Here is a 25849-nt window from a genome sequence, read left to right as displayed (position 1 = left end):
CAATGCTCAGCAGTGTTCATAGCAGAGGTGAAACAAATTTGCATCAGACCTTGTTAAAGTAATATTATTGTTGAACAGTACAAACAAAGAAAAAGGCTACAATTCAAACAATGACATAGTGCTAGAATGATAAACCAATGGGTTGGCTTCATTTAGTTCTTAACTATACATCAAATATAAATAGGTGACATCTGTGAGCTACTACAAGTTTAATACGCATCCTGATAAAAAATTGCTTTGAATGAAATCTTCAGGTAAACGGCATTCAAAGTGCTAAAGGACAGGGTATAGTAGAATACCTGAAAAATATGTCCAGCTATGTTTAGTACCTTTTTTCAGATTCTCTTGCGTAAAGGCAACTTCATGAACTTTTCTGAGGCCTGTGTTTATGCGTGATTGTACATAACTGTACGGTGTGTTTCTACGGCCTTGAACTTGTAGCTGCTGTTTAGCAGCTAACAGTCGATTCCTCAGCCCCTCATTCTGCTTCTCCAGTTCACACACTCTTTCCTGCAGCTCCTCAATCATCTCTTCCATCTCAATGTCCCTGCCTATGCGTTTGATGCCGCCACTCTCCATCTCAGACCTCTTCTTGTCATTGACGAGCCTAATTAGCTTGGTAGCCATCCTGACAGAACAGGAAAATAATATGAAAAATCAGCGAAACTATTTTGTTGAAAAGGGCATAAACACGGCTAAAGACTCTAGTGCAAAACGTGAATAATACATTTCTGGTTTTGATATAACTATTACTGCCTGTGAAGAGTACTTTGAAGTTAATCAAAACCATAGAAGAGCAATCTGCTTTATAACACTGACAAATAGCAGTTTCCTAGGGCTTATCATTCTAGCTTGCTACACAGGCAGCACATACTTACTCCATATGCTTGATGAATAACAAATCAAAGGAAGTTATATATGGAGCACACCATAAGTTGCTAAGAATAGTTCTAAGGAGTGGGTGTTGGAGGAATGCAAGGTTTGAATCTCATACCTTAACACTGTGTTTATCCCATTTACTGCACCATATACAGTATCAAGAATTTTAGACTTTAAAACCTCACAAGCATATGATGCTATAAAGTTTAGGTGGTCCTTAATAAAACCCAAGCAATATGGAACACATTATTAATTATAAGTTCCTAACTTTAGCTTCGCTTTGCAACCTTAAATGAAACAATTGCAAAAGTAGATTTGAACAAATAATGACTTTCAGACACAGTTTTGTTTTAAATTCAAGACAGGCATCATGGTTTTCATCTTTTTTTTTAAAATACTCTCAATCTACTGTTGGCATTTGATCAACTGTACCTTTGATTCCATCCAGTTTTGATGTGAAATACTAACTGGGAACAAAAGTCTATCAAAGGGCACATGAGGGTGATGTAATATAGAGTAACAGAAAACATGCATATCAGTGAATGGAAAACACTTGGCACACAAAGAAAGGAAAGGTGGCTTTGATGAATAGGACAAGTTACAGACCCTACAAAATTGGTCGCACATCTTTAACACTAAGACTTTGTGCCTGCTTAATAACAACCCTGTTTTTTGTACAAAGGTTGTCACATGTATAAAACAATGTCTCCATTTATTTGTTTAAGGTGTGTGATTTGCTATGATGTGGCATTTGTCAAGTGCTGGATTTAAGTGGGCAACAGTGAATCCAAATATATTTATATACATCAGATGAGATAGGAAAAAAAACATGTTGAATTACCTTCAAACATCAACTAAGTTCGAAACAAAAATAATTAGCAACATTGGCTAAACTCTTCCTCTTTGTTGAAACATGTTTTTTGTAAGTATAATAGATGCAAATAACTTCAGGATAAATGAATGGGTAATGGAAATTTCAGTTCACAGGATTAGGCAAAATTTATTAGACGTTTTGTGTGTTTAATTTAACTCCTTGTACACTCAACACTGTTCACAGCTAAATAGATTGCCCTGCAAATAATGTGATTATCTGTTAAGTTAAGCAAAGATGCAACAGCTTTGTTAAAGTAATGTTACTGTTTGACATCCAGCATAATTTTCTTTTGTAACTAGTACATCCCCTGTGGTATTGCTCACAGCGAGTCACAGGATTCAGATGCTTATCATCATCATAGGCGGTCCCTCGAACGAGGGTGACTTGCTTCCACGAGTTCACAGGTGTTTCGATGAAGGATCCGATGTTCCAGTCCTGAATTCTAATTGAAGGGGTGGAAGATGCCTGTGCGGGAATTTTTTTAACGTGTGGTGACCGTTGCACACCAGGCACCACACGGGCTTGACAGAGCTAGGTTTTGGTCCAGTGACAAGGATTAACCAAGACGACTGGAAACCTGCTCTGCTGTACGGACCTAGCGCACACACATATCAGTGTGGGCTGGCCTGTGCTGCCCCTGGGCCCTCGGCTCTTCTGGGCCCTGTACCCTCATCTGTCGCACCTCCGCCACAATCTCGCGCCTCCCGCTCCTCCGCCACAAACATTCACCGCATCTCACCACAAACATTCGTCGTTCATCCACCCCGACCTTCCCACTCCTCTGTACCTGGGCTCTGCCGATGTTCCTGTCCACGTTCCAAAATGGCGACCAGGGTTTTGATGACGTCACCCAGTCGTCCATCTCAAAATCCTTGGAGCAGCTCACGCTGGAGGTTGAAGTGGTATGCCACTCCAGCTCTTTTACTTGCCGACCTGCGGAGCTGTTCTCTCGCAGGTTGAGGCGGGGCCACGATATCCCAGGCCCACTGCTCCAGCTCCAGCTCTTTTACTTGCCGACCTGCGGAGCTGTACTCTCGCAGGTCGGGGGTGGGGGTGGCCACGATGTCGCAGGCCCACTGCTCCAGCTCTTTTATAGCCCAACCTGCGGAGCTGTTCTCTCGCAGGTCGAGGGGCCACAATGTCCCAGGCCCGCCGTTCCAGCTCTTCTTTTTGCTGACTTGCGGAGCCGTTCTCTTGCAGGTTGGGGGGCCATGACCTTATGTTATGTATGGAATAACATCAGGGCATTGATTTATTGACTAAATAAGACTATGCTTTTTAATAGCATGCTTGGGATCTTTTTTTCTGATTGGGTGATTCAATTTAACAATTCAATCCATTATTCTGTGAAAATTGTAAATGTGTGGCCTTTATTTTACATTTATTTATCTATGTATTTCATTTTTATCCCGTACCATTTTAAGCCGAGACCACACAGCAAGATGGTGTGCAAGATGCATTAATTGGAGGTAGATGTCTGTGGCTATAACTTCTTGCGGATTCTCCCCTAATCTCCTGCCGTAACTTTGGCAGCTGACTGGCGGAAATCCAAGAGAAATAGCATAAGTGGCTGTTTATGCTGTTTCCCCGCGGTTTCCACTGCTCTTTTGCTAAAGTTATGGCAGGAGATCGGGGAACCCCCAATACTATCCCTTGGTAGTTAGCAATACTGAGGAAAGAGAATAGAATTTAGCAGCAAAAGAGGCAGTCTAGAGTTTTGGTAGTACTGGTCCTGGGCTTTAGTAGTACATGGGAAGGGTCCTGGGTTTGTCAGAACTGGGTTGAGGATCCCTGTGCATGATGAAGCCTGGGTTTGGCAGGACTGTGAAAGACAAACCTGAGGTTACTGGTAGATTTGTAGTGTCTGTCAGCATTGAGGGGAGGGGCAGAACATGGGCCTGGCAACATTGGATGGAGGGATCCTGTGTTTAGCAGCACTGGTTTGTTATTTTCTAAAGGATCCATGTTACCACTGAATTTGGTGATTTCTGATGGGTTCTTGAGCAAGTATCGTTTGTGTCTGTCTGTCCATCTATGTGTTTCTCACTCACTCCCACACATGCGCAGCTGTAATAAAATCTTAATATGCTTTTTATTATATGCAAAATACAGGTGGAATTAGATAAAGAAGACACTATATTCCCACCCTCTCTCTTTTACTACTCTGCTCTCTAGGTGTCTCACAGATGTCACTGGTTAGAATCTTAACACTTTAAATTCTCAACATAATAATTAGGTGCTAATTAGAATCTCTCTCTCTTTCTAACTAATTATTTAAAAATACAAAAGACCGACTACTTATTGCACACCTGTTGAAACTTTTGCTTTAAGTTGTATATACTTTAGAAATCTTATTAAGATGAGAGAGGCAGAGATCTTTCCTCACGCTAATTTGCATGCATCCAGGCATGAGAAGATTTCATTTCATTGAAGGTGGTCATCCTGACAACCTCAATGCTCTCACATGAATACTTGTCACTTGGGTGAGGCACTCGGTGCTCTTTTGTCCAAATACAGTCAATGATTTTATGTTCTTTTTAAGGATACAAGAGGTAAAACCAATTTGGCTACAACTAGAAGCATAAGTTTTCATAGGCAATTGAAGCCATACAGACCAGAAAGGTTCGAGATTCGATCTCCAGTCTGTGCTGAGTTAACTGAGCTCAGCTGGAGCTGCAATTTGGGGATTACAAAGGTTTTGGTGCTCCTGGGTTAGGAAGGGGAGAAAAAAGACAAAAAAAAAAATCAGCCAGAGTCCCAGCTTCTAATTTCCATCCAGTGACCCTTGCTGACAAATATGCATATGTAAATATCGGGTAAGGACCAGAATGGCTCAGCTATGATGTTCCTCATGACCAAATATTTTGCCAGCAGTCAATGGACTCCCATGTGAAAAATGGCTATTTGGGAGGGGTAGTGCTCATTTATTCGCTCCCATAGAACCATGCCCCAGCATTGGACTGTGCTTTTGGGAGAAAAATTGGGAGGGAGGCATTAAGACAATTCAATTCGCAAAAAAGTTTTAAAATTATAAATACCTTCACTTGTCTTCTTGAAACAATATAACACATTAGACAATAGGGTTAGAAGATCATTAGCAGCTAGATAGATACTTTCATAGCATTTGCTAAATAGCTGATGGTAGAGAACAGCATTTTGATCATGAAAGAATTAAATTAACAGGAATTGCAACCTTTTAATTTTATCTTCTTGTTTTCGTGCATGCTGTTTGAGTAAAAGGTTTTCATCGTGTAGCCGAAGAAAGCGATCCTCCAGCTCTTCACGGCAGATACGAGACACTGCTTGACGAGCTCTAGTGTTTTGTGCGCTAGATGATTCTGTGATTAGAACAAAAGAACATAAGAACATAAGAATTAGGAACAGGAGTAAGCCATCTAGCCCCTCGAGCCTGCTCCGCCATTCAACAAGATCATGGCTGATCTGGCCGTGGACTCAGCTCCACTTACCCGCCCGCTCCCCATAACCCTTAATTCCCTTATTGGTTAAAAATCTATCTATCTGTGACTTGAATACATTCAATGAGCTAGCCTCAACTGCTTCCTTGGGCAGAGAATTCCACAGATTCACATCCCTCTGGGAGAAGAAATTCCTTCTCAACTCGGTTTTAAATTGGCTCCCCCGTATTTTGAGGCTGTGCCCCCTAGTTCTAGTCTCCCCGACCAGTGGAAACAACCTCTCTGCCTCTATCTTGTCTATCCCTTTCATTATTTTAAATGTTTCTATAAGATCACCCCTCATCCTTCTGAAGGAACGATTGAGTCACATATTATAATTATATTATTAGATGTTATACAACAGGGCAGATGATTTAGTACCAAAGCTCAATTTCAATATTTCAAAATTAACAGCAATATGTTTGAACCGAGAGACTCCCATAACAGTCTGTATTTGTTATTGGTTGTCCCTGACTTCCGTGATATGATTTTGTTTTGGTGAGTTATTGTATATTATTCCAATTAATAGAATAAAATAGGGGAAAGTGCAAAAAAAAGTGTTCTCGACAGTCAATTAGTGTAGTATTTATCAGAAGAGAGATGCACAGTGGGACAATTGCCATTCAGTGACATACTGAAAACTAAAGCACTAATTACAAGTACATTCACACAGCAATGACTGATATTGTGTGTTCTAAGTTGGTGTTGTAAGGTTTCCAAATTAACTCATTGCCTCTGTACATTGGACATTATATCTGTAATGATTTAATTTTGAGAGTGAGAACAAAATGTTTCAAACGCATCTTGAGTTTTCCTTTCAAACAAGCAAATTAAAACCAGTAATTCAGCATTGTGGAAAGGTGGTAGCACAGCACATTTGTGAGATTGTGTCACATTGTGGTAAGTCACCAGGCAACATTTACATCTAGCAATTCCATGACAACAGCTATGCCATCAAGGGATTGCAGTCCATGAGCTTTCTGCAGAGAGTGAAAGGGGTTGGAGAAGAAAATTGATAAATACAGACAGCCTGGAGGTAAACCTTTTTGTGAAATTCCCCTTTGGACATCATGAAGTTCTACTCTGGTGGAATCATGAATTCACATGCATACCACACAATCCTGACTGTAATCTTTTGCAATATTGACCCTTGTCTGGCTTCCTGGTTTCATCATTTCATTTTTTGATATCTTACTCCTTCTATAAATGATTTTATTTCTCACTACCTTATAGCCTCATTGTTCTCTTCTTTGATAAAATTTATTCAGCTAGGCCTTCTGCTTCTAATCCAATAGCTTCAAGAATCCTGCCTGCTCTCTCTCATCTCAGACTTACTTTCCCCATCTCCTGCCATACTCAGTTAAATCCTTCCCCAGTACTCTATTTATCTTCTCCATAAGTTTGTTGGTCCTGCTTCAGTTCAGGTGAAGGCAATCACCTTCCCTTGTTCTAGAACTTGCTCCAATGCCCCAAGAATGGGAATGCTAACCTCCTGCACCAACCCTGCAGCCAGCTGTGGACCATTCCACTCCTGAACCTGTCAGTGCATGACACAGGAAGCAATTTGGAAATTACGGCTAGAAATTTAATGGTGTTGTGCTGGTTTTTCAAGGTTCCTAAGCCTCCAAAATGGCATGTAGCAAGGGTGCATTCATTACAAGCTGGAAGTGCACCATCCACCACATTGGTACAGGCACAAAAATATCGGTAGGTCCTTTGTATATGAAAATAAGGGTTCTTATGCCTGTCCGAGGCTCCCTGTGCAAAACTGGGTTTCTCTGAGTGTAGTTGAAGCCAGGCAGACTGCATTCAGGTAAACCAGATCTACATGTGGCCTAACCAGCGATCCTTAAAGGGATCACTGGAGGTCACCATCAAAAAGATTTTATAAAGCTTACCTGAATGTGGAACTAGGAGGTGCAGGAATTGTCCCCCCAGGCTCTACATTAAAACACGGGCTGCTGCTGGCCTTCCTTCCCGGTCACTTTCCTTCCCAATCAACCCTTCCTGGCAACCTTCTCTTCCTCTTTAAGAACTTACATGAGGCCGTTGCATCAAAGTCCAAGCCTCTTCACTGACGAGTTGCCTGCGGTCACCCAACAGTGTCCAACGCTCGCCAGTCTCATTTAAGTGAGACCCGAGGTCTAATATCAGGTACGCCTGTAGCCCACCCATTCAGGCATAGGGATCGTTCCCTGCAGCAGCTAGATCTTGTCAGGTCTAGGACAGTCACTCTTAAAATCTTGTTTTTTAATCTAGTGTCAAATTCCTTAAACTCGCTCTGCAAGACCTCAAATGTAATTTGTTCCAATATGGTCCACGACTGCTTTTGGCTGCTATCTCTCCCTTTACAGAAATTTTCCCACCCATTCTGTGATGTCCTTCACCTTGGCACTAGGGTGCAACATACTAATTGGGACTACAATTACAAATAAGTCTACACTCGTGACTTTACAAAGGCTAGGCCTTCAAATGAGCCCAACAGATCCATGTTTGTGCCATCTCTCAGTGCTACAGCTCTGCTATTCTTGCAGTCAATTTGCCTCAGCCCTGGATAGTCTAGTGCTTCATGCCACAATATAGCTCAGGACTTTTCTCCTTTGAGTCACTATTACTATCCACCTCATACTTGCCCAACACTATGGATACAATTTTTCTGACTTCGGTAGGTCTGTGGCGGGAGATATCGGTGATGGGTCCCAACCCCGCTGCTGGCTCCATCCTGCTATCTGAAATTAATTTTCCTTCATTGTGCTTGTTACGCCCACAAAGAGCATTTCCTGACCAATTTGAGGAATCGGCTGGTGACATCATTTGATGATGCAACATCAGCCGGTTTCCTTAAAGGGACCAAGTCCAAATTTATTTTGACATTCGTGCAGTCAGTGTTCTACAGCATTGAGGTGCTGCAAACACTGACAAGCACTGCATAGAGGTGCAGGGCTGCACCCAGTCTCTCCCATGACTCACTCCATATGCTTATGGAGGGAGTCACAGCATGCAGGGATGGAAGAAACCTTCCCAGGAGATCAAGACAGCCTGGTTGCACATTGTAGAGGAGGGCACAAGCAGGGATATGGTTAGGAAGACCGCTGAAGTGCTACAAACATTTCAATGCTTTCAGTAGATCATGAAATATTAGTACAAAGCCACACTCAACCTCATCCTGCTGTGCCACTCATCCCATCCCTATCACTCTGCCTTCCCGACCCTATTCCTGCACATTCTTACTTACACAAACTTACTTGGACCTCCACCCATTCCTCGCTATCTATATTATTACATTCCCATCTCACTAGCCACCCCTCACACTTACCCTCATCCTAATGCAATCATACCAACTAACAACACACAAGGTAAGGCACGGGTGTTTTGTGCAATATTCATGTAATGTTTCTGTATATGTGGTGTCAAACATTGAAACCTTTATTTTCAACACTTTGTGTTCTTGGACAGATTTGATGCACCTTTGGAAGTGGCTTATTGCGTTGTAGTGAATGGCGAGACATAACAGTACCACCTGCCATGGTCATGAGTGTGAAAGGAATGGCTTGGGCATTGTACAGCTGGTGTTGGTTTGAGGTGGTGCCAACCTGGCGTATCGTGTGGCAGCCAGGATGTACAGTGTCAAGGGAAGTAAATCTGGCAATGTGGTCGGGTGTTGATGCCCTGTGCAACATTAGTTGACTGAATAAGGTTGGTGTTGTTGTTGGTGGTGCTGGTGTGTCTGGTGCTGATCATGGTGGGATTCTGAGAACCAAGGCGAGAGAGCATAAAGAGCACCCATGCTGATGGAATAGATGGCAGGCGAAATAAAGATGACAGAAGCGATCTGTCAATGGTGAGAGAGGCAATGAGGTCAGACTGGATGGAGACTTCTGTAAAGACTTTCAGCATGGTAAATCTGTTGTGGAAATGCAGGGAGTAAGAGCTTGTGGCTGAGGGAAGAAATTGCTGTAAGGTAGGAGCTTTTACTCAACAGATGATTCATAATGGCCACTGAACGCCGCAGCTTAACAGACGCGAGCCCCGAGCAGCGAGGACCCCATGGGCGTAAAATCAAAAGATGAGCTCAAATGTATTCTTAATGATCTCTAAATAGGGTCATGATTGCTTGAATTGGGTCCCCTGGCACTGCGTGTCATTTCTGTTCAGCGCTGACAGACCTGATATCGGGGAAAAGCGAGTGGCAGCGGGTTCACAGCGGGGTCCTGACCCGCTGGAGGAAAAAAACACTTTCCTACCCGACCCGCCACCGATCGCGCCTGCTGACCCCCTGGAAAATCTTGGCCTATGTATCTATTGGTCATTTCCAGTGACTCGGGGATTTCCTGCACCCGTGACTACTGCCTGCTTCTGATTCCCTTGCGGATCTTCACCGTCTTCTCTCGGTCTACCCTTTAGGTGTGTTCTGAAGAATAAGAATCAAAAACCCCTTATGCTCTCTGATGCTGTGGAGCATGGACAATTGTTCAAGCACAGAGATCCTCATTTCAAGAGACTCAATTTTTTGACACAGTGCAATGTGTTCTTCCTAGATACATTGAGGATCCATGATGACCCAAATATTGTACTCCAGACACATCACAAAGGTTCCCCAACAATGCCATCCTTCTGTGTCTAACTTAAAAAGACAATCTGAATTCCCATCCGCACTAAACTCTCAGAAGAATCAGACTCTGCTTGCTCTCTTCACACATGTGCTATGGAAAGTAAACCTCCCCTCGAACTGCATCTCAATGAGGAACATCATTTAAAGCTGAACTTCTGCTGAGGTTAAATTCCACATGCTTTTGGACTTTCACACTTAATTTGTCCCTCACAGCTTGACGTTCATTTGGTAAGTCTTGTCTGTTTCTACATATTATGACCGTACCATCCTCTATCGTTGAGCTACAGTACACGGACGACGCTTGTGTCTGCACACATTCATTGAGACCGAACTCCAAGTCATAGTCAACATCTTCACTGAGGCATACGAAAGCAGGGGCCTTACACTAAACATCCGTAAGACAAAGGTCCTCCACCAACCTGACCCCGCCACACAGCACTGCCCCCAGTCATCAAGATCCACGGCATGGCCCTGGAAAACATGGACCACTTTCCATGCCTTGGGAGCCTATTATGAGGTTCAACACCGCCTCCATGCACCAGCGCAGCCTTCGGCCGCCTGAGGAAGAGAGTTTTCGAAGATCAGCCCTCAAATCTGGCACCAAGCTCATTGTCTACAGGGCTGCAGTGATACCCGCCCTTCTGTATGGCTCAGAGACGTGGACCATATACAATAGACACCTCAAATCGCTGGAGAAATACCACCAACGATGTCTCCACAAGATCCTGCAAATCCCCTGGGAGGACAAACGCACCAACATCAGTGTTCTCGATCAGGCCAACATCCCCAGCATCGAAGCACTGACCACACTCGACCAGCTCCTTTGGGTGGGCCACATTGTTCACATGCCTGACACAAGACTCCCAAAGCAAGCACTCTACTCGTAACTCCATCACAGCAAGCGAGCCCCAGATGGGCAAAGGAAACGTTTCAAGGATACCCTCAAAGCCTCCTTGAAAAAATGCAACATCCACACCGACACCTGGGAGTCCCTGGCCAGAGACCGCCCTAAGTGGAGGAAGAGTATCCGGGAGGGCATTAAGCACCTAGAGTCTCGTCACCGAGAACACACAGAAAACAAGTGCAGGCAGCGGAAGGAGTATGCGGCAAACCAGACTCCCCACCCACCCTTTCCTTCAACGACTGTCTGTCCCACCTGCAACAGAGACTGTAATTCCCGTAATGGACTGTTCAATCACCTAAGAACTCACTTTTAGAGTGGAAGCAAGTCTTCCTCGATTTCGAGGGACTGCCTATGGTGATGATGATGATTATGACATAGGCAACAACAATCACTGACAAGCTGCACAATCTGGTACCATACACTGAAATGTATGTGCAGTAAATGGCCAAGGCAACAAATCTTGAAAAACATAATGACCTACAAGACTGAGTCCCAATATTCTGACTACATTGTTGTCCAAGGCAGATTATTGCGAATAAGGATCCAAGAATATCGAGATCCCATATGGAATCAGTTTAAGTAAAATGTCTCTTGAAAAATTTTCATGCAAAATTTCCCTAACAGAAAAAGGAAGAAAGGAAATGTAAGTTTTAAAATAGTGATCAAAATGACTTCTGTTTATGGTAACAGGATGTTACGGAGACATAGAATCATGAAACAAGACTAAATCTCTACTGTTACAAGGCAGGTGAAGGGTACAATCAGTACCAGCTGATGTTCAATAGTGGCTTTAATCAGTAAACCCTGACCATTTGGATCACTGATACCATAAAAGGAAGAGATTACAAAGTAAAACTAATGGATACACTGATCAAAGTATGTTCTGGTAATGACTAGCAGGTGCCTCCAACCTTGCAATCCACCAATTCCAGCCAGGCTCATGCCTACATCCTTCACAGGGAGGTCTCCTGCTGTCTCATCAGCTAGGCCCGACATGGTCTGTGAAAAAAAGAGGACAAATTACATTTGAGTGTTTTTTATCCACACCTTGTACCTAACATCTTAGGATTTTATCACTAAACAGATGGGGTCATCTTACTTTTATGGCTTTTCCTCAGAGAGAGCCCATGTTTTGAAGCTGAGGTTATTAAAGTAATCAAAACATATTGTGAATGCCTCAGAGTGGTGATAAAAAAAAAACTTAGTTTAATCCTTACGCTGTCTAAAGCCTTTCATCTGCGACTCAGATAAATTATGATACACAGCTTACAACCACTTTGTTCTGCTTTATGAAATAACCAACTCCAGCTTTAAAGCCTTCACCACCTGTTCCACATCTGGGTGCTTACATTCAAGTAAAATTTGTTAAATATTTGCCAACCCAGGTGTTTCTTCCTTTACAAGATGTTTTACCTCATGCTGTAGCCCCTGCAAAGTCAAACATATACACCCAGTGTTGGAGTTTACACAGTAATTGGCAACTGTAATTACAGGTTGCAATACACAAATATTATTTTCATGATAAACTATGTTCAAATGTTAACCACATAGCTTAAAGTAATAATATTTTAATGACTGAAGCTGCTAATTTATTAGGTAATCTAGTTAAGTAGCACTGGTGGATGACATTATTAGTGTCAATGGATTTTTGTCAATGGACACATTTTAGTTTCTTGATACTTTCCATATCAACATTGTTAAGTAGAATAATTAACATGGACTTGAGCTGCAGAGGAACAGAAATACAGACAGAAAATTATCAGCCCTTTCAAAAACACAACAGCTAAAACCAGATAGGCTGCCTGAATATAACACGTATATGTAATTACACCACGAGATAATTACAGATGAGGAAGGCCTTTGGTGCAACATAATTGATCCATCTAGAGAGATACTAGAGGTCCTCCATTTCAGCATTCAGTTATTTTTTTTAAAATTCCAGGATCAATGGAACTAGACACGGGGGCCAGCCAGTCCCTGATGGGTATCAAACAGTTCGAAAAGTTGTGGGCGTCCAAGGCCAGGAGGCCAAAATTATCGCCGATTGACGCACAGCTACGGACTTACACAAAGCAGATCATTCCGGTGCTAGGTAGCGCCACGGTAGTCATGACCCACAAAGATTCGAAGAACAGACTGCCACTCTGGATTGTCCCAGGGGACGGTCCCGCACTACTGGGGAGGAGTTGGCTTGCTGTCATGAACTGGAAATGGAGCGATGTCAATGCAATTTCCTCTGTGGAGCGAGTATCATGCTCACAGATCCTGGACAAATTTGACTCATTTTTTCAACCAGGCATTGGCACTTTCATGGGGGCCAAGGTAGTGATTCACATAAACCCGGACGCCAGGCCAGTACACCACAAGGCCAGAGCAGTGCCGTACGTGATGCGGGAAAAGATAGAAGGCGAATTGGACCGCCTGCTGAGGGAAGGCATCATCTCGCCAGTCGAATTCAGTGACTGGGCGAACCCGATTGTGCCAGTGCTCAAGGCGGATGGGTCGGTCAGGATATGTGCCGATTACAAGGCCACCATCAATCGGGTGTCACTTCAAGACCAGTACCCACGACCGAGAGCGGAGGACCTCTTTGCGACGCTATCCGGTGGCAAACTTTTTTCTAAATTGGACCTGACCTCAACTTACATGACCCAGGAGCTGGCGAGTGAGTCGAAGAAGCTGACCACCATCACGACACACAAGGGGTTGTTTGAGTACAACAGATGTCCGTTCGGGATTCGCTCGGCCGCCGCGATCTACCAACGAAATATGGAAAGCCTCCTCAAGTCGATTCCAGGGACGGTGGTTTTTCAGGACGACATCCTCATTACGGGTTACGATACTGAAGAACACCTCCACAACCTGGAGGAGGTGCTACGCAGACTGGACTGGGTAGGGCTGCGACTGAAAAAGGCGAAGTGCGTCTTCCTAGCTCCAGAGGTAGAATTCCTGGGGATGAGGGTAGCAGCAGACGGGATCAGCCCGACTGCGTCCAAGACGGAAGCGATCCAGAGAGCACCCAGACCCCATAACACGACGGAGCTGCGTTCATTCCTGGGGCTCCTGAACTATTTTGGTAACTTTCTTCCCAAATTGAGCACGCTGCTAGAGCCACTACACGTGCTCCTATGCAAAGGTCGCGAATGGGTCTGGGGTGACATCCAGGAAATGGCTTTTAATAGAGCACGCAAATTGTTATGTTCCAACAATCTGTTAACGCTATATGACCCATGTAAGAAACTTGTGTTAACGTGCGATGCGTCGTCCTATGGTGTCGGGTGTGTGTTGCAGCACGTCAATGCCAAGGGTCAGTTACAGCCGGTAGCTTATGCCTCCATAAGTCTGTCCCAGGCAGAAAGGGGCTACGGGATGGTAGAGAAGGAGGCGCTCGCATGTGTATATGCGGTAAAGAAAATGCACCAGTACCTGTTTGGCAGGAAATTTGAGCTGGAGACAGATCACAAACCCCCAACGTCCCTTTTGGCCGACAACAAGGCCATAAATGCAAACGCATTGGCCCGCAAACAGAGGTGGGCACTCACGTTAGCCGCCTATGACTACACAATTCGGCACAGACCGGGCACCGAAAACTGCGTCGATGCACTCAGCAGGCTCCCACTAGCCACCACTGAGGGGGCTACCGAGCATGCTGCTGAGATGGTCATGGCTGTTGAAGCTTTCGGAAGCGAAGGCTCACCCGTGACAGCCCGTCAGATTAAAGTCTGGACAAATAGAGACCCGCTATTGTCTCTAGTCAAGAAATGTGTCCTGAATGGGGACTGGGCAGCCACGTACAGGGCATGCCCTGAGAAATTTAAACTATTTCACAGGCGCAAGGATGAACTCTCGATTGCCTACTGTGGGGAAACCGCGTAGTCATGCCCCAGATGGGCAGAGAGGTGTTCATCAGAGAACTCCACAATGAGCACCCGGGCATTGTCACGATGAAAGCAATTGCCAGGTCACACGTTTGGTGGCCAGGGATAGACGCAGATCTGGAACTTTGTGTTCGCAGGTGCAACACGTGTGCCCAGCTGGGCAATGCGCCCAGGGAAGCCCCCCCTTAGCCCCTGGCCATGGCCCGCCAAGCCTTGGTCACGCATCCATGTGGACTACGCAGGTCCTTTCATGGGAAAAATGTTTTTGGTTGTAGTCGACGCCTACTCCAAATGGATCGAGTGTGACATTTTAAATTCAAGCACATCCTCTGCCACGGTAGAAAGTCTACGGGCAATGTTCGCCGCCCACGGTTTACCGGACATCTTGGTCAGCGACAACGGCCCGTGCTTCACAAGCACTGAATTCCAGGACTTCATGTCAGACAATGGAATTAACCATGTCAGAATGGCACCGTTCAAGCCGGCCTCAAACGGCCAGGCAGAACGAGCAGTGCAGATAATCAAACAGGGGATGCTCAGAATTCAAGGGGGTTCCCTACAAAGCCGCTTATCACGCTTCCTGTTGGCCTACAGATCCGACTACACTCGCTCACAGGGGTTCCACCCGCAGAGCTGCTAATGAAAAGGACACTCAAAACCCGGTTATCCCTTATACACCCCATCATGAAAGAAATTGTCGAGAGCAGGCGCCAGTCACAATATGACTACCATGACAGGAATGCGAGGGTGTGATGTATTGATGTAAATGACCCTGTTTTTGTCCTCAACTACGCTGCAGGGCCCAAATGGCTCGCAGGCACTGTGGTTGCCAAAGAGGGAAATAGGATTCTGGTAGTTAAACTTACCAATCGACAAATCTGCCGCAAACATGTGGATCAAACAAAAAGGAGGTTCAGCAACCCCATAGAAGAAGCAGAGGAAGAACACGATGTAGAGTTCACTCCACCACAGGTGACCGAACACAGGAACCAAAGGGAGGAGAGCCCAGTCACTGTGGGCAGTCCGGATAGGCCTGAGGCACCGCAAACAGCAGACACTCAGGCCAGCGCCCAACAACCGGAGCCCCAACTCAGGCGCTCTACAAGGGAGCGTAAACCACCAGAGAGACTCAATCTGTGATCCCAATAAGACTTTGGGGGGGGGAGATGATGTCATGTATTCAACCAGCATTGTAACCCATGTATAATCTGACCTAAGTTGTACACTGTGAGAACAATGACCACTAGGTGGTGAACTTGTGGGAGACACTCCTAACCTAGACCTTCAGATATAAAAGGGGAAGCTCCACCCACTTCCTTCACTTGAGTGCTAGGAAATAAAGGACAGGTCACAGACTGACCTTCTCTTAAGCATGGGCCTCGTGTGCATTTATACTGTATAGTAAGGACATATCAATCACCTCTCATATGGCTCCTTTCCAGGCTGAAAAGCCTAAGGGCTGTATTTTCGACTTTTAGGATTTCGGGGCATTAATGACGACGGGGTAGTCCTGATATCGGCTGGAAAAAGTTTGCGCCTCAATCAGCAAAATTGGGCAGCTGGGTCCTGAGTGTGGGGCGGAGCACTAAGGGATTAGCAAAAATCCCGAGCTAAAGAGCCAGCCTGGAAGCGCTTTAGGAGAGGTCTGGGGAGAAAAAAAAACCTGAAAAAAAACACCAAAACATTCCCAATACATAACCCACGCCACAACATAAATCACGAGAAAAAAAGAACCATCACACTTACCTGAGGTCGGCATTACTTACCTCACTGCAGCCGCTACAGGCGTTCCCACCAGTGCATGCTACGCAGCACTACAGGTTGGGCGGGAATCAAAAATTGAGCCGGCGTTGCAACCAGGGATGTTGTATTCTGGCTCGTCTCTTCTGGGCGGTAATGCACCGTGCCCCACCGAAAACCCCGGTGGGGCACTGGAAGCTGGCCGCCAGTTTAGAAGAGTTCACCGCCGCCATGCCGCCCCTTTGGGGCGAAAACAGAGGCAGACAGCAATAGAAAATACAGTCTCTCCAGTCTTTCCTCATAGTCCAGCCATTCGGCAATATCAATAAGCCTCATGGCTCTTCTCTGCACTGCTTCTAGCGCTTGAATGTTAGCCTTGTGTCTTGCGACAAGAACACAATGCAGTATTCAAAGTGCAGTCTGACCAGAGCACTGTACAGTTTGGGTGTAATTTCCACTGACTTGCATTCTCCAGTTCTGGCTATGTGGTTGAACATTTATAATTAGTAAGTCTGTGGCTTGTTCCCATTGAACAAAAGTGGATTTAATACATTAATGTATGTTGAATACACAGCCATGGGTGTCAATTTGTTGAATTATGTCCCTGATAGCCGAATAGACAAAATATCTGTTCCAACTATCACAGAGAATTCAATCTGATGAATAACTAGCCAATCTAATTGCAGTTAAAGGAGATGCAAGCTTTATTAAATGGGACTTTGTTTCAGTACACTATCAAAAGATTTGGAATAATATTTCTGTGGCTTAATTTATGAGGTGCGTTCGTCTGAGGCAAGTAGGGAGAATAGACTACTACTCTGCGATAGCGTGGCCATGTAAATGTAATTGAGGAAATATTTGAGAGCTTCAATATTATGTTGAGAGATGGTTCAAGAGAACATTTTGTCATATTTGATATATTGAATAGAATAGCAAAGTTTGTAAATACATTGCTTTGCACTCAAAACTGTTCACTTAGCTGTTCTATGTTAAATAAATGGTCTGTTGGTTTGTACCCTGAGTCCAGGTCTGATGGGAGTGTACTTTTGATCTGCCTACTGAAGATGAGAAGAATCACATGGCAGCAAGTGGCACATCCCAGTAAACTGGAGCATAGTACTAAGTGCTCTCTTTTTGACTCCTGGGTTTCACTATCATTTACTTCAATACTTTGTGGTGCAATAGCATGAGGTAATTTATACGATAGTCATAATGGAGGAAGGAACTGCATGTTAAAAATATGAGCTCGTAATTCCACAGGGGTTCTTCTGACCTCATCCCATAGCTTCGGTGAAAGATTGGCAGAAACTGCAAAGAAATGGCATAAACGGCCAATGTTACGGTGGGAGAACGGAAGAGTCATCACAGAAATGTTATCCCATGATTTTACTGTTTCAGTTTCACAGAAGCAGATCACTGGGGAAATTTTAATGGATGCAGCCATATTTTATTTGGCTCATACAGTGGAACCTCACCCATAAGGGGGGGTTGGGGGAAAAAGAGAGGGCAGGGGCATGTACAGTGACAATTGGGAGCTCCCAAATTATTGTTTTACATGTATGGTTCAACACCTGAGGCATGCGAATAAAGACAAGTGCAAATAAATAAACTGGCGGGTTGGTCAGTAACCCAGAGGACACAGATTTAAGATGATTTGCAAAAGAACCAGCGGGGAGATGAGAAGAATTATTTCTAAGCAGCGAGTTGTTATGATCTGGAATGTACTGCTTGAAAGGGTGGTTGAAACAGATTCAATAGTAACTTTCAAAAGGGAATTTGATATTTCCTTGAAAATGACACATTTGCAAGGCGATGAGGAAAGAGCAGGTGAGTAGGATTAATTGAATAGCTCTTTTAAAGAGCCGGCACAGCATGTGGGCTGAAGCACCGCGTTCTGTGCTGTAAGATTCTATGAATAACTCATGCAATGATTTTGTCCTGTTAAAATTCTGTAAAATAATTGGAAAGGCAGATAATTGAGATTCCAATCTATAGTTTGCTTTTAATTCTATTCTTTCAAAGTTTTCCATTAATGGTAGATACTGGATTTTAACCAAAGCAGCTCGCGCTTGGAAGTTGGTCGAGCATGCCTGAAGATCCTGTTTGAGACTAAGCACAAATTTAGGTCAAGGAAACAATAACATTTTGCATTTATATGGTGGCTTTAATGTAAAAAAAATGTCCCACAATGCTCAAAGAGAAAGAAAGTAATAAATAATGAACTTTGTTGAAGTGTTGAGAGTGGAGTAAAGATGTCAAAGAGATGGATTTTGAGAAGACTTTTAAAAACCCAGAGATAGAAAGTTGGTCTGCTTTAGAGAGGAAGTTCAGAGAGTAGGGCGGAGATGTCCGAAGTCTCCACCATTAATAATGGAGCAGGGGAGGGCTTAGTAGACCACATTCATATGATGAAAGGTCATGGGATAGGCATTAAAGTGATTTTGGTATTTGAGTAGACATGAAGATAAAGCAGGAGAGGTTGGATCCTTATACAGGTAAAATTTGACAAGCCATTATCATCAATACAGTTTAAATTAAATCAGTATGAATCACATAGAAAAACATAGAAAAACTGGTGCTAATGTAAGCCCTGAAAGAAGCTGACCATTCACCCTGAAAAACTTAAACTTATAATTTTTAGTGCTGTAAGTAATTTAAGTTTTCCTATTGAAAATGGTATAGTGTTTTATCTCCAAGTGAATTGCAAATGGGGAACCTTAAGGAAGCATATCTTCCCAAGAATTATCTGATTGGGATTTACAAACTGTATGCATGTTCAAGATATTCTGCTATAATCATTTTTCCACTAAGTCACTGTTTACAGGCTCAGATTTATTGAACCACTAGTAAGGTTGTATCAGCTGTGGCTCAGTGGGTAGCACATTCACCTCTGAGTCAGAAGGTTGTGGGTTCAAATCCCACTCCAGGGACTTGAGCACCTAAATCTAAGCTGACACTCCAGTGCAGTGCTGAGGGCCATCTTTCGAATGAGACGTTAAATCGAAATCCCGTCTGCTCTCTCAGGTGGACGTAAAAGATGCCATGGCACTATTTCAAAGAAGAGGAAGGGAGTTATCTCTGGTGTCCTGGCCATTATTTATCCCTCAATCAACATAATAAACACAGATTATCTGGTCATTATCACAATGCTGTTTGTGGGAGCTTGCTGTGCGCAAATTGGCTGCCGCGTTTCCCACATTACAACAGTGACAGCACTTCATTGGGTGTAAAGCACTTTGAGACGTCCATGAAAGGTGCTATATAAATGCAAGTCTTTCTTTATGCAAATTGTTTTTAAGGTCATGTTTGATTGGACCACATTTCAATTAAAAAAAATGGATTAGAATCGAAGATTTGAAAGTGGAATCTGTTTTGACACACAATGACAAATACGCTCTGCGACATAGCACTCAACAATATTCACTGAAAAGATTTAAGCAAGGAAAAATCATGGTCATTTTGAGTGACAAACCAAGGGGCCGAAATTGCTCCTTTTTTGCGCCCTGTTCGTGCCGCTGGTAGGCGCCATGGGGTCACAATTACCTTTTCGCCCGGAAGCAGGCAGCAGTGGATCCTAGGGTGAAATTGCCCCCAAGATTTTGGGGGTAACTGGAGCTTGCGGCGCGTCCAGCGATGATGTCATCGACGTGCACCCTGATCCCTCACCGCTCTGCGCCCACCCTTTTCCGCCTGCGGAGGAATTTGCCTCGCGAGACATGAGGCTGTCGCAGGCCGATGTCAGCACCCACTTCGCAGTGTGCTGACATCTGCCCGGAGCGCCCCTTAAAGGGGAGGCCGTGTGCGCCCCGGGCCACTATTTTTTTTGTTGGCTGACTTTTCCATCGGCCCAACAACGGTGATCCTTGTCTCGACTGGGCCGCCATCATACAGTCCGGCACTCCTCTTTGCGTGCCAGGCCACTGGCCAGGTCAAGATTGTCCCTGGTGGCCACCAAAGGGCCATTCAGAGTCCGCAGCGGCACTCCCCTTTAAATGAAGGGGAGGGGCATTGTGCTGCGTAGTGCTAACCTGTTCTGCGCGGCGCTGGCCTCAGAAGCGCCCCTCCAATGACGTGGAGCGTCTAGGACAGTGCTGCGCCTCATTTGAGGGACACAAAGGGCAATTCCATGCCAAGGGTGGGATTTCCGCCCTGGGCATTGACCGACCTGGGCCTGGAAGGCTCGTGCCCCCGGATGAGCCTGGGGGCAATTTCGGCCGCCAAGTGTTTAACCAGAAAATAGTGGGGCACTCTGCAATGCTCCAACAGAAAGCGCTTTGGATTACTTAGCTGCTTGCATGACTGACTTCAATATAGGCTGTGAGCAGTAAAATGTGCTGCTAAATCTGGCGGCCAGACTCTTGTACATTTGATCTGCACATTCAAAAATATAGTCACATAAAACTTCCTGTCGGGCATTCTAATATTATTCCCCCCCGAGTAAATTATCTTGGCCAGTAAAATTATAAGCTATTAACAACTATTTGGGATTTAGTTCTTCCATAATTAGGTCCTTGGCAACAATATCAAAGTGCCTATTGATAATAATCATTTGAATAGCAAGAGAAATTGTGACAATAGTTAGGCTGAACATTTCCTGGAAAGCCCGAACAAATTTATATCCAATATGTAGATGCTCAAAAGTCTGCTGAAATATAATGACATCCTAATCTAGCCCAAGAGCTCACAATAAAATACTCTTCTACTTCCAGTGATTTTGCTTTCAGTTGTACTGACATCCTTCTGGACGTGATCGATCCACTTTATCAACTGCAACAAATGGAACCCAAACAACTTCATATTTCAGACTGCTTCGGAAACTAGCTACAGTAGCAGGCACTAGACCATAGGTGAACCTTCTGGATCAACAATGTAGAGCCCAGACCCACAGAAGAGGTCCTTTCATATCTGGGCCACAGAAGAGCTTTCTGTTGAAATTTACAATGATTCCATCTAAATCAGGACCTGTAAAAAGTTTTTTTTTGCCAAGCCTAAGTGAATAAAATAATATTCTGCACCATAAAAATGTGAGTTTGTTTACATCGAGGATTGAGCTCAGCTGAGGTGCCCCTGCCACATTCAATCGAGTAACGTGCCAACAATCACTTTCAAGATTTATACAAGAACATTGCCTATACAGCCAAAGTTGTGACCCTTGTGGATCTGTGCACCAGCAAAGAGTCAATGGGCTGAACTTTCCACTGATGATCGCTGGGCTATTGCCCATCTATCGCCCAAATAGGCAGGCTATCGCCCATTTTACTTAAAAAGTGGAAAGTTGGGCCAGAACATCGCCCAAAGATTGCCAGCCCAACTTTTGGCACACAAGAATTTCACATCGCCGAGGTGATCGCCCACCTCAACTTTCAGCACATCGCCCACATATCGCCGGGTCAATCGTTCGCCGAGAAGATCGCTGGAGAAAAGCTGCTCCTAGTGGGCACTGTTCAGCAGGACTCAGCACTACGGACGCCATTTTGAACGTTGGAGGAAGCGAGAGGCTGCTTGAAAAAGGGGCTTATGAGGATGTGAGTTATTTTAAGAGCCTTACTGGCTCATCTGCTCACATTTCTATTTTTAGAGGACAAAATTTAGGGCATTTATAGCAATAGTGATGGGGTCTGTAACTTCTCTACCAATATTGGTGAATAATCACATGCTGGAGACTGAAGATGGGTTTATTGAAGAGAGAGATGGCAGACTGATGCGGAGGAGGAGACCTTACACCCGACGAACTTACAGGGAAAAGCAATCATACCTGAACTTGTCCGATAACACGTGCCTTCGGAGGCTGCGCTGAGATATGCCAGCTCATCAAGGGAGATCTGCAGCCTATCAGCACCATCAGGACCGCACTGCCCATTGAGGTAAAGGTTACTGCGGCACTTTCCTTCTACGCATCGAGCTCCTTTCAGGCCTCAGCTGGCGCCATTTCTCAGCACGCCACACATTGCTTCATTTGACAGGTGACTAAAGCCCTTTACGCACGCAGGATGGACTTTATAAGCTTCCCTATGACTAGGAAGGCATAGACTGGGAGGCCTTTGGGTTTCACGAGAATAGCAAACTTCCCAAAGGTGCAGGGAGCATTAGACTGTACGCACATTGCCAGAGAGAACCGTTACAGGATGCGGAGGTGTTTCGTAATCGAATGGGATTCCACTCCCTGAATGTGCAGCTCTTTGTCAACCACAACCAAATAATCACGGCAATAAATGCTAATTTTCCAGGCAGCATCCATGATGCGCGCATCTTGCGTGAGAGCACTGTCTCTGACCTGTTTAACAGTCAGTCACAAGGTCACGGTTGGATGCTGGGGGATAAAGGATATGGCCTTGCCAGCTGGCTCATGACCCCCCCTGTGTTATCCCCAGACAAAAGCCAAGAAGCGCTACAACGAAAGCCATATAGCTACACGCAATATCATCGAAAAGACAATTGGAGTGCTGAAGCGCTGCTTCAGATGCCTGGACCACTCTGGAGGCAACCTGCAATACCACCCTGACCAGGTCACTGAGTTTATTGTGGTGTGCTGCATGTTGCATAACCTAGCTATAAGAAGAGGACAACAATTGACCGTTGGGGCTGCCGGTCCACCTCAGGAGAGATTGGAGGCAGAAGAGGAGGAGGAGGAGGCGTATGATGAGGCACTCGGGGAGGACAATCAGCCTGGCAATGAACCCATGCCCCCACGTAAGACTGGAAAAGCCACGTGGGAGTTACGCAGCTGCAAAACTCTTGCGTCAGCAGCTCACAAATGAACGATTTGCATGAACTTACATTGGTGACAGTTAGTTACGGAAAGACAACAGTTGTAGTTGCGTTATGTTACATCCTTGCCTTGCCTGGCCTGGGCCATTGTCTTCCAACAATTGTATTCATGTTTTACCTTACCTTATGTTATTAGAAGACAATGCACAACAATTGTAAAATTCAATAAAAAATTTTAATAATTTAACACAGTAACTATCTTTTTTTGAACTGTAACACCACCACCCCCCCACCCCCCAAAATTTAATTTAACAATAAGAACACAACAATAATAATAAAACAACCCCCTCTCTACCTGCAGCCACGCTTCCCTCCAGATCCTCTACCCCGCCCCCCGTGTCTTAACCCACTCGTTTGAATCCCTGGGTAGCGGGACGAGGATTTGCAGCAGGCGAGATCAAGACTTCCTGCTGTGGGGGGGTGACGGTAGCAGGATCCTGTCAGGGGGTGGTGGAAGAGAAGACGTTTCTGAGGAAACAACTTCCGAGCCAGAAGGAAGTTCGTCCTCCTGACTCGCATCTGTGCTGGTGGTTGGTGGGACGGCACCTTGGAGTGCAGTGCCATCTCCCACCAGTCTCACATGCCGCAAAAAAATGGATGGCGGCGGTCTGCTCACGCATTTCCGAGATCATCTGCTGCATATACTCCGATATGCGAACGGACATCTGGACAATGTTCCCCGTGAACCCACCAAACGCCTGGTGAAGCTCGAGACTTATCGTGACGCTCTCCATGCACAATCAGTATATGCCCTCGATTCGATCTGCCCGTCGCGGCGCCTGCCGACCTCGCTGACTCAACTTCCCTGGGGTCGGCATGGGCACTGTACGCCTTGCAGTCGCCTGCTGCAAGCCACTTGGGCCCACTACTTCTTCTGTCGAAAACAACGACGACGAAGTGGCCGCAGGTACATTGGCCGGGATGCAAGGGGCATCCTCCTTGCTCTCAGCCTCTGTGCTCTACTGCTCCTGCAGCTCGGGCTGCGTTTTGAGAGTGTCCTCGGCATCCCTGGTGATTATTACCTGTAGGCGGGCAAATGCTGCCTCCCTTTGCGCTATCGGAGTTGTGGGACCTGCAAAACACAATTGAGCTTGTTAGAACAGAAAGGTACACATGATTCTTGCGCTGCGCTGCCATATGTAGGAGCAGCAGCACTACTACAATAAATGTGACCGAGAGATGTTACATAGTAATGCATTATATGGTAGTACATATGGTAGTACATCTATGTGGAATTCACTGCCCCAGAGAGCTGTGGAGGAGGCTGGATCAGTCGGTGATAGACAGAATGATAAGAAAGTGAAGGTTTATGGGGAGCGGACAGGGAAGTGGATCTGAGCCTTACATCAGATCAGCAATGATCTTATCAAATGACGGAGCGGGCTCGAGGGGCCAGATGGCCTGCTCCTGCTCCTATTTCTTATGTTCTTATGCTGTTAACCTGAGACATCATGACATTATTCGTATATTATAATGAAATTACGTTACATTACTTTACACATTACTCACGTGACGCAAGGGAGAGTTCTGCAACACCACGGGTGGTGGCTGAGCGACTGTGGGTCCCCACGAGGTTGCTGAGCAGCTGTAGTTGAGCAGGGCCTCCTCTGAACGATTGTTTGATATCTTCCTCTGCAAACGTGACAAGAGCATGGCATAAGCTAATTGACTAGGTACCATCATGGAAAGACAACAGGTTTCAACATTACATGCTCATATGGTTTGTATCCACAATTGATGCGTGGTTATAACATCAACGTTCGGATAAAATATTTCATAAGATCGTGTTTAGGATCCCTACAATCTACATGAGGGCTCCCAAGGGGGTGGGGAAGTAATCAAGACCACTCGGCAATGACAGGAGCCAATGTCCGATAGTGTCCCAGGGCAGACAGTGAGCCAGGTCAGCTCTCCCCTAGTCCAGGCTAGCTCACTGTGTAAGTGACAGCAGCCGGAGAGACTGACACAGTCTGGGTAAAGGTCACCGGATTCCTCATTGTTCAGTCGTGCCCCATCCACCAATGTAATCCAAAAGGAGACGGTGCCAAAATTAGACTTAACAAGAGTTAAAAAGAGCGCAGGTTCCGAGCTCTGCTCAGATCTTATCAGGGATTATATGCAAGAATAACCAGCTTAATTTCAATCCGGGAGATTTACATATTATGTGGATCATTACAATTTAAAATATATTTAATACTTACTCTTGCTGAAGCAACCAGGCTGTTCCAGCGCTTGCGGCACTGGTCCGACCCTCTTGCCTCGTGGGACGCCGACGAGACCATGTCGGCGATCTCGCCCCAAATCTTCCAGTATGCCTGGGGTGGAGGATTCCCACGCCCACCCCGGGTTAATTGGCCCCACCTTGAGTGCACCTCCTGGACGAGGGCCTCATTTGCCTTGTCCAAAAAGGGCTTTGCCCTCTTCCTCACCTCCACATCGTGCCCACTCTCTGGCAACTCGATATTGGACATGCTTTTTTCTCTCTCTTTCTTTCTCTATCTGTCTCTTCGCTCCTCTCTCTCTCTTTCTCCATACCTTCTGCGCATGCCTGGATGACCCCCGACCTCCCGAATCGCGGGAAACCTTCCTTACAAAAAAAAGAAAATGCACGCGTGGAACGGCCGTTGCTAGGAATGCCTTGCCTTCCACATCGCTGGGGCTCATTTCGCATCGCTAAGGTCCAATCCACATTGCTGAGCTATCGCTGGGCTATCGCCGGAAAAAAAATACCGAAAGTTG

The 25849-nt window shown here is 45.2% G+C and overlaps 1 protein-coding gene across 3 annotated transcripts in view; it reads right to left on the bottom strand.

Annotated features, from left to right (window-relative positions):
- Positions 1-25849, bottom strand: part of rpgrip1l (RPGRIP1 like) — a 291830-nt gene that overhangs the window by 223545 nt on the left and 42436 nt on the right. For all 3 annotated transcript variants that reach the window (XM_070897996.1, XM_070897997.1, XM_070897998.1), the window contains exons 2-4: positions 11636-11723; positions 4947-5091; positions 330-628 (exon numbers count right to left, since the gene is read on the bottom strand). In XM_070897996.1, the coding sequence (XP_070754097.1) occupies positions 330-628; positions 4947-5091; positions 11636-11720 (529 nt within the window). In that variant the 5' untranslated portion in view covers positions 11721-11723. The remainder of the gene's footprint in view (positions 1-329; positions 629-4946; positions 5092-11635; positions 11724-25849) is intronic.

Source organism: Pristiophorus japonicus, chromosome 13 (assembly GCF_044704955.1).
Source record: "Pristiophorus japonicus isolate sPriJap1 chromosome 13, sPriJap1.hap1, whole genome shotgun sequence".
Taxonomy (NCBI): Eukaryota; Metazoa; Chordata; class Chondrichthyes; family Pristiophoridae; genus Pristiophorus; species Pristiophorus japonicus.
This window is presented reverse-complemented; position numbering and strand designations above follow the sequence as displayed.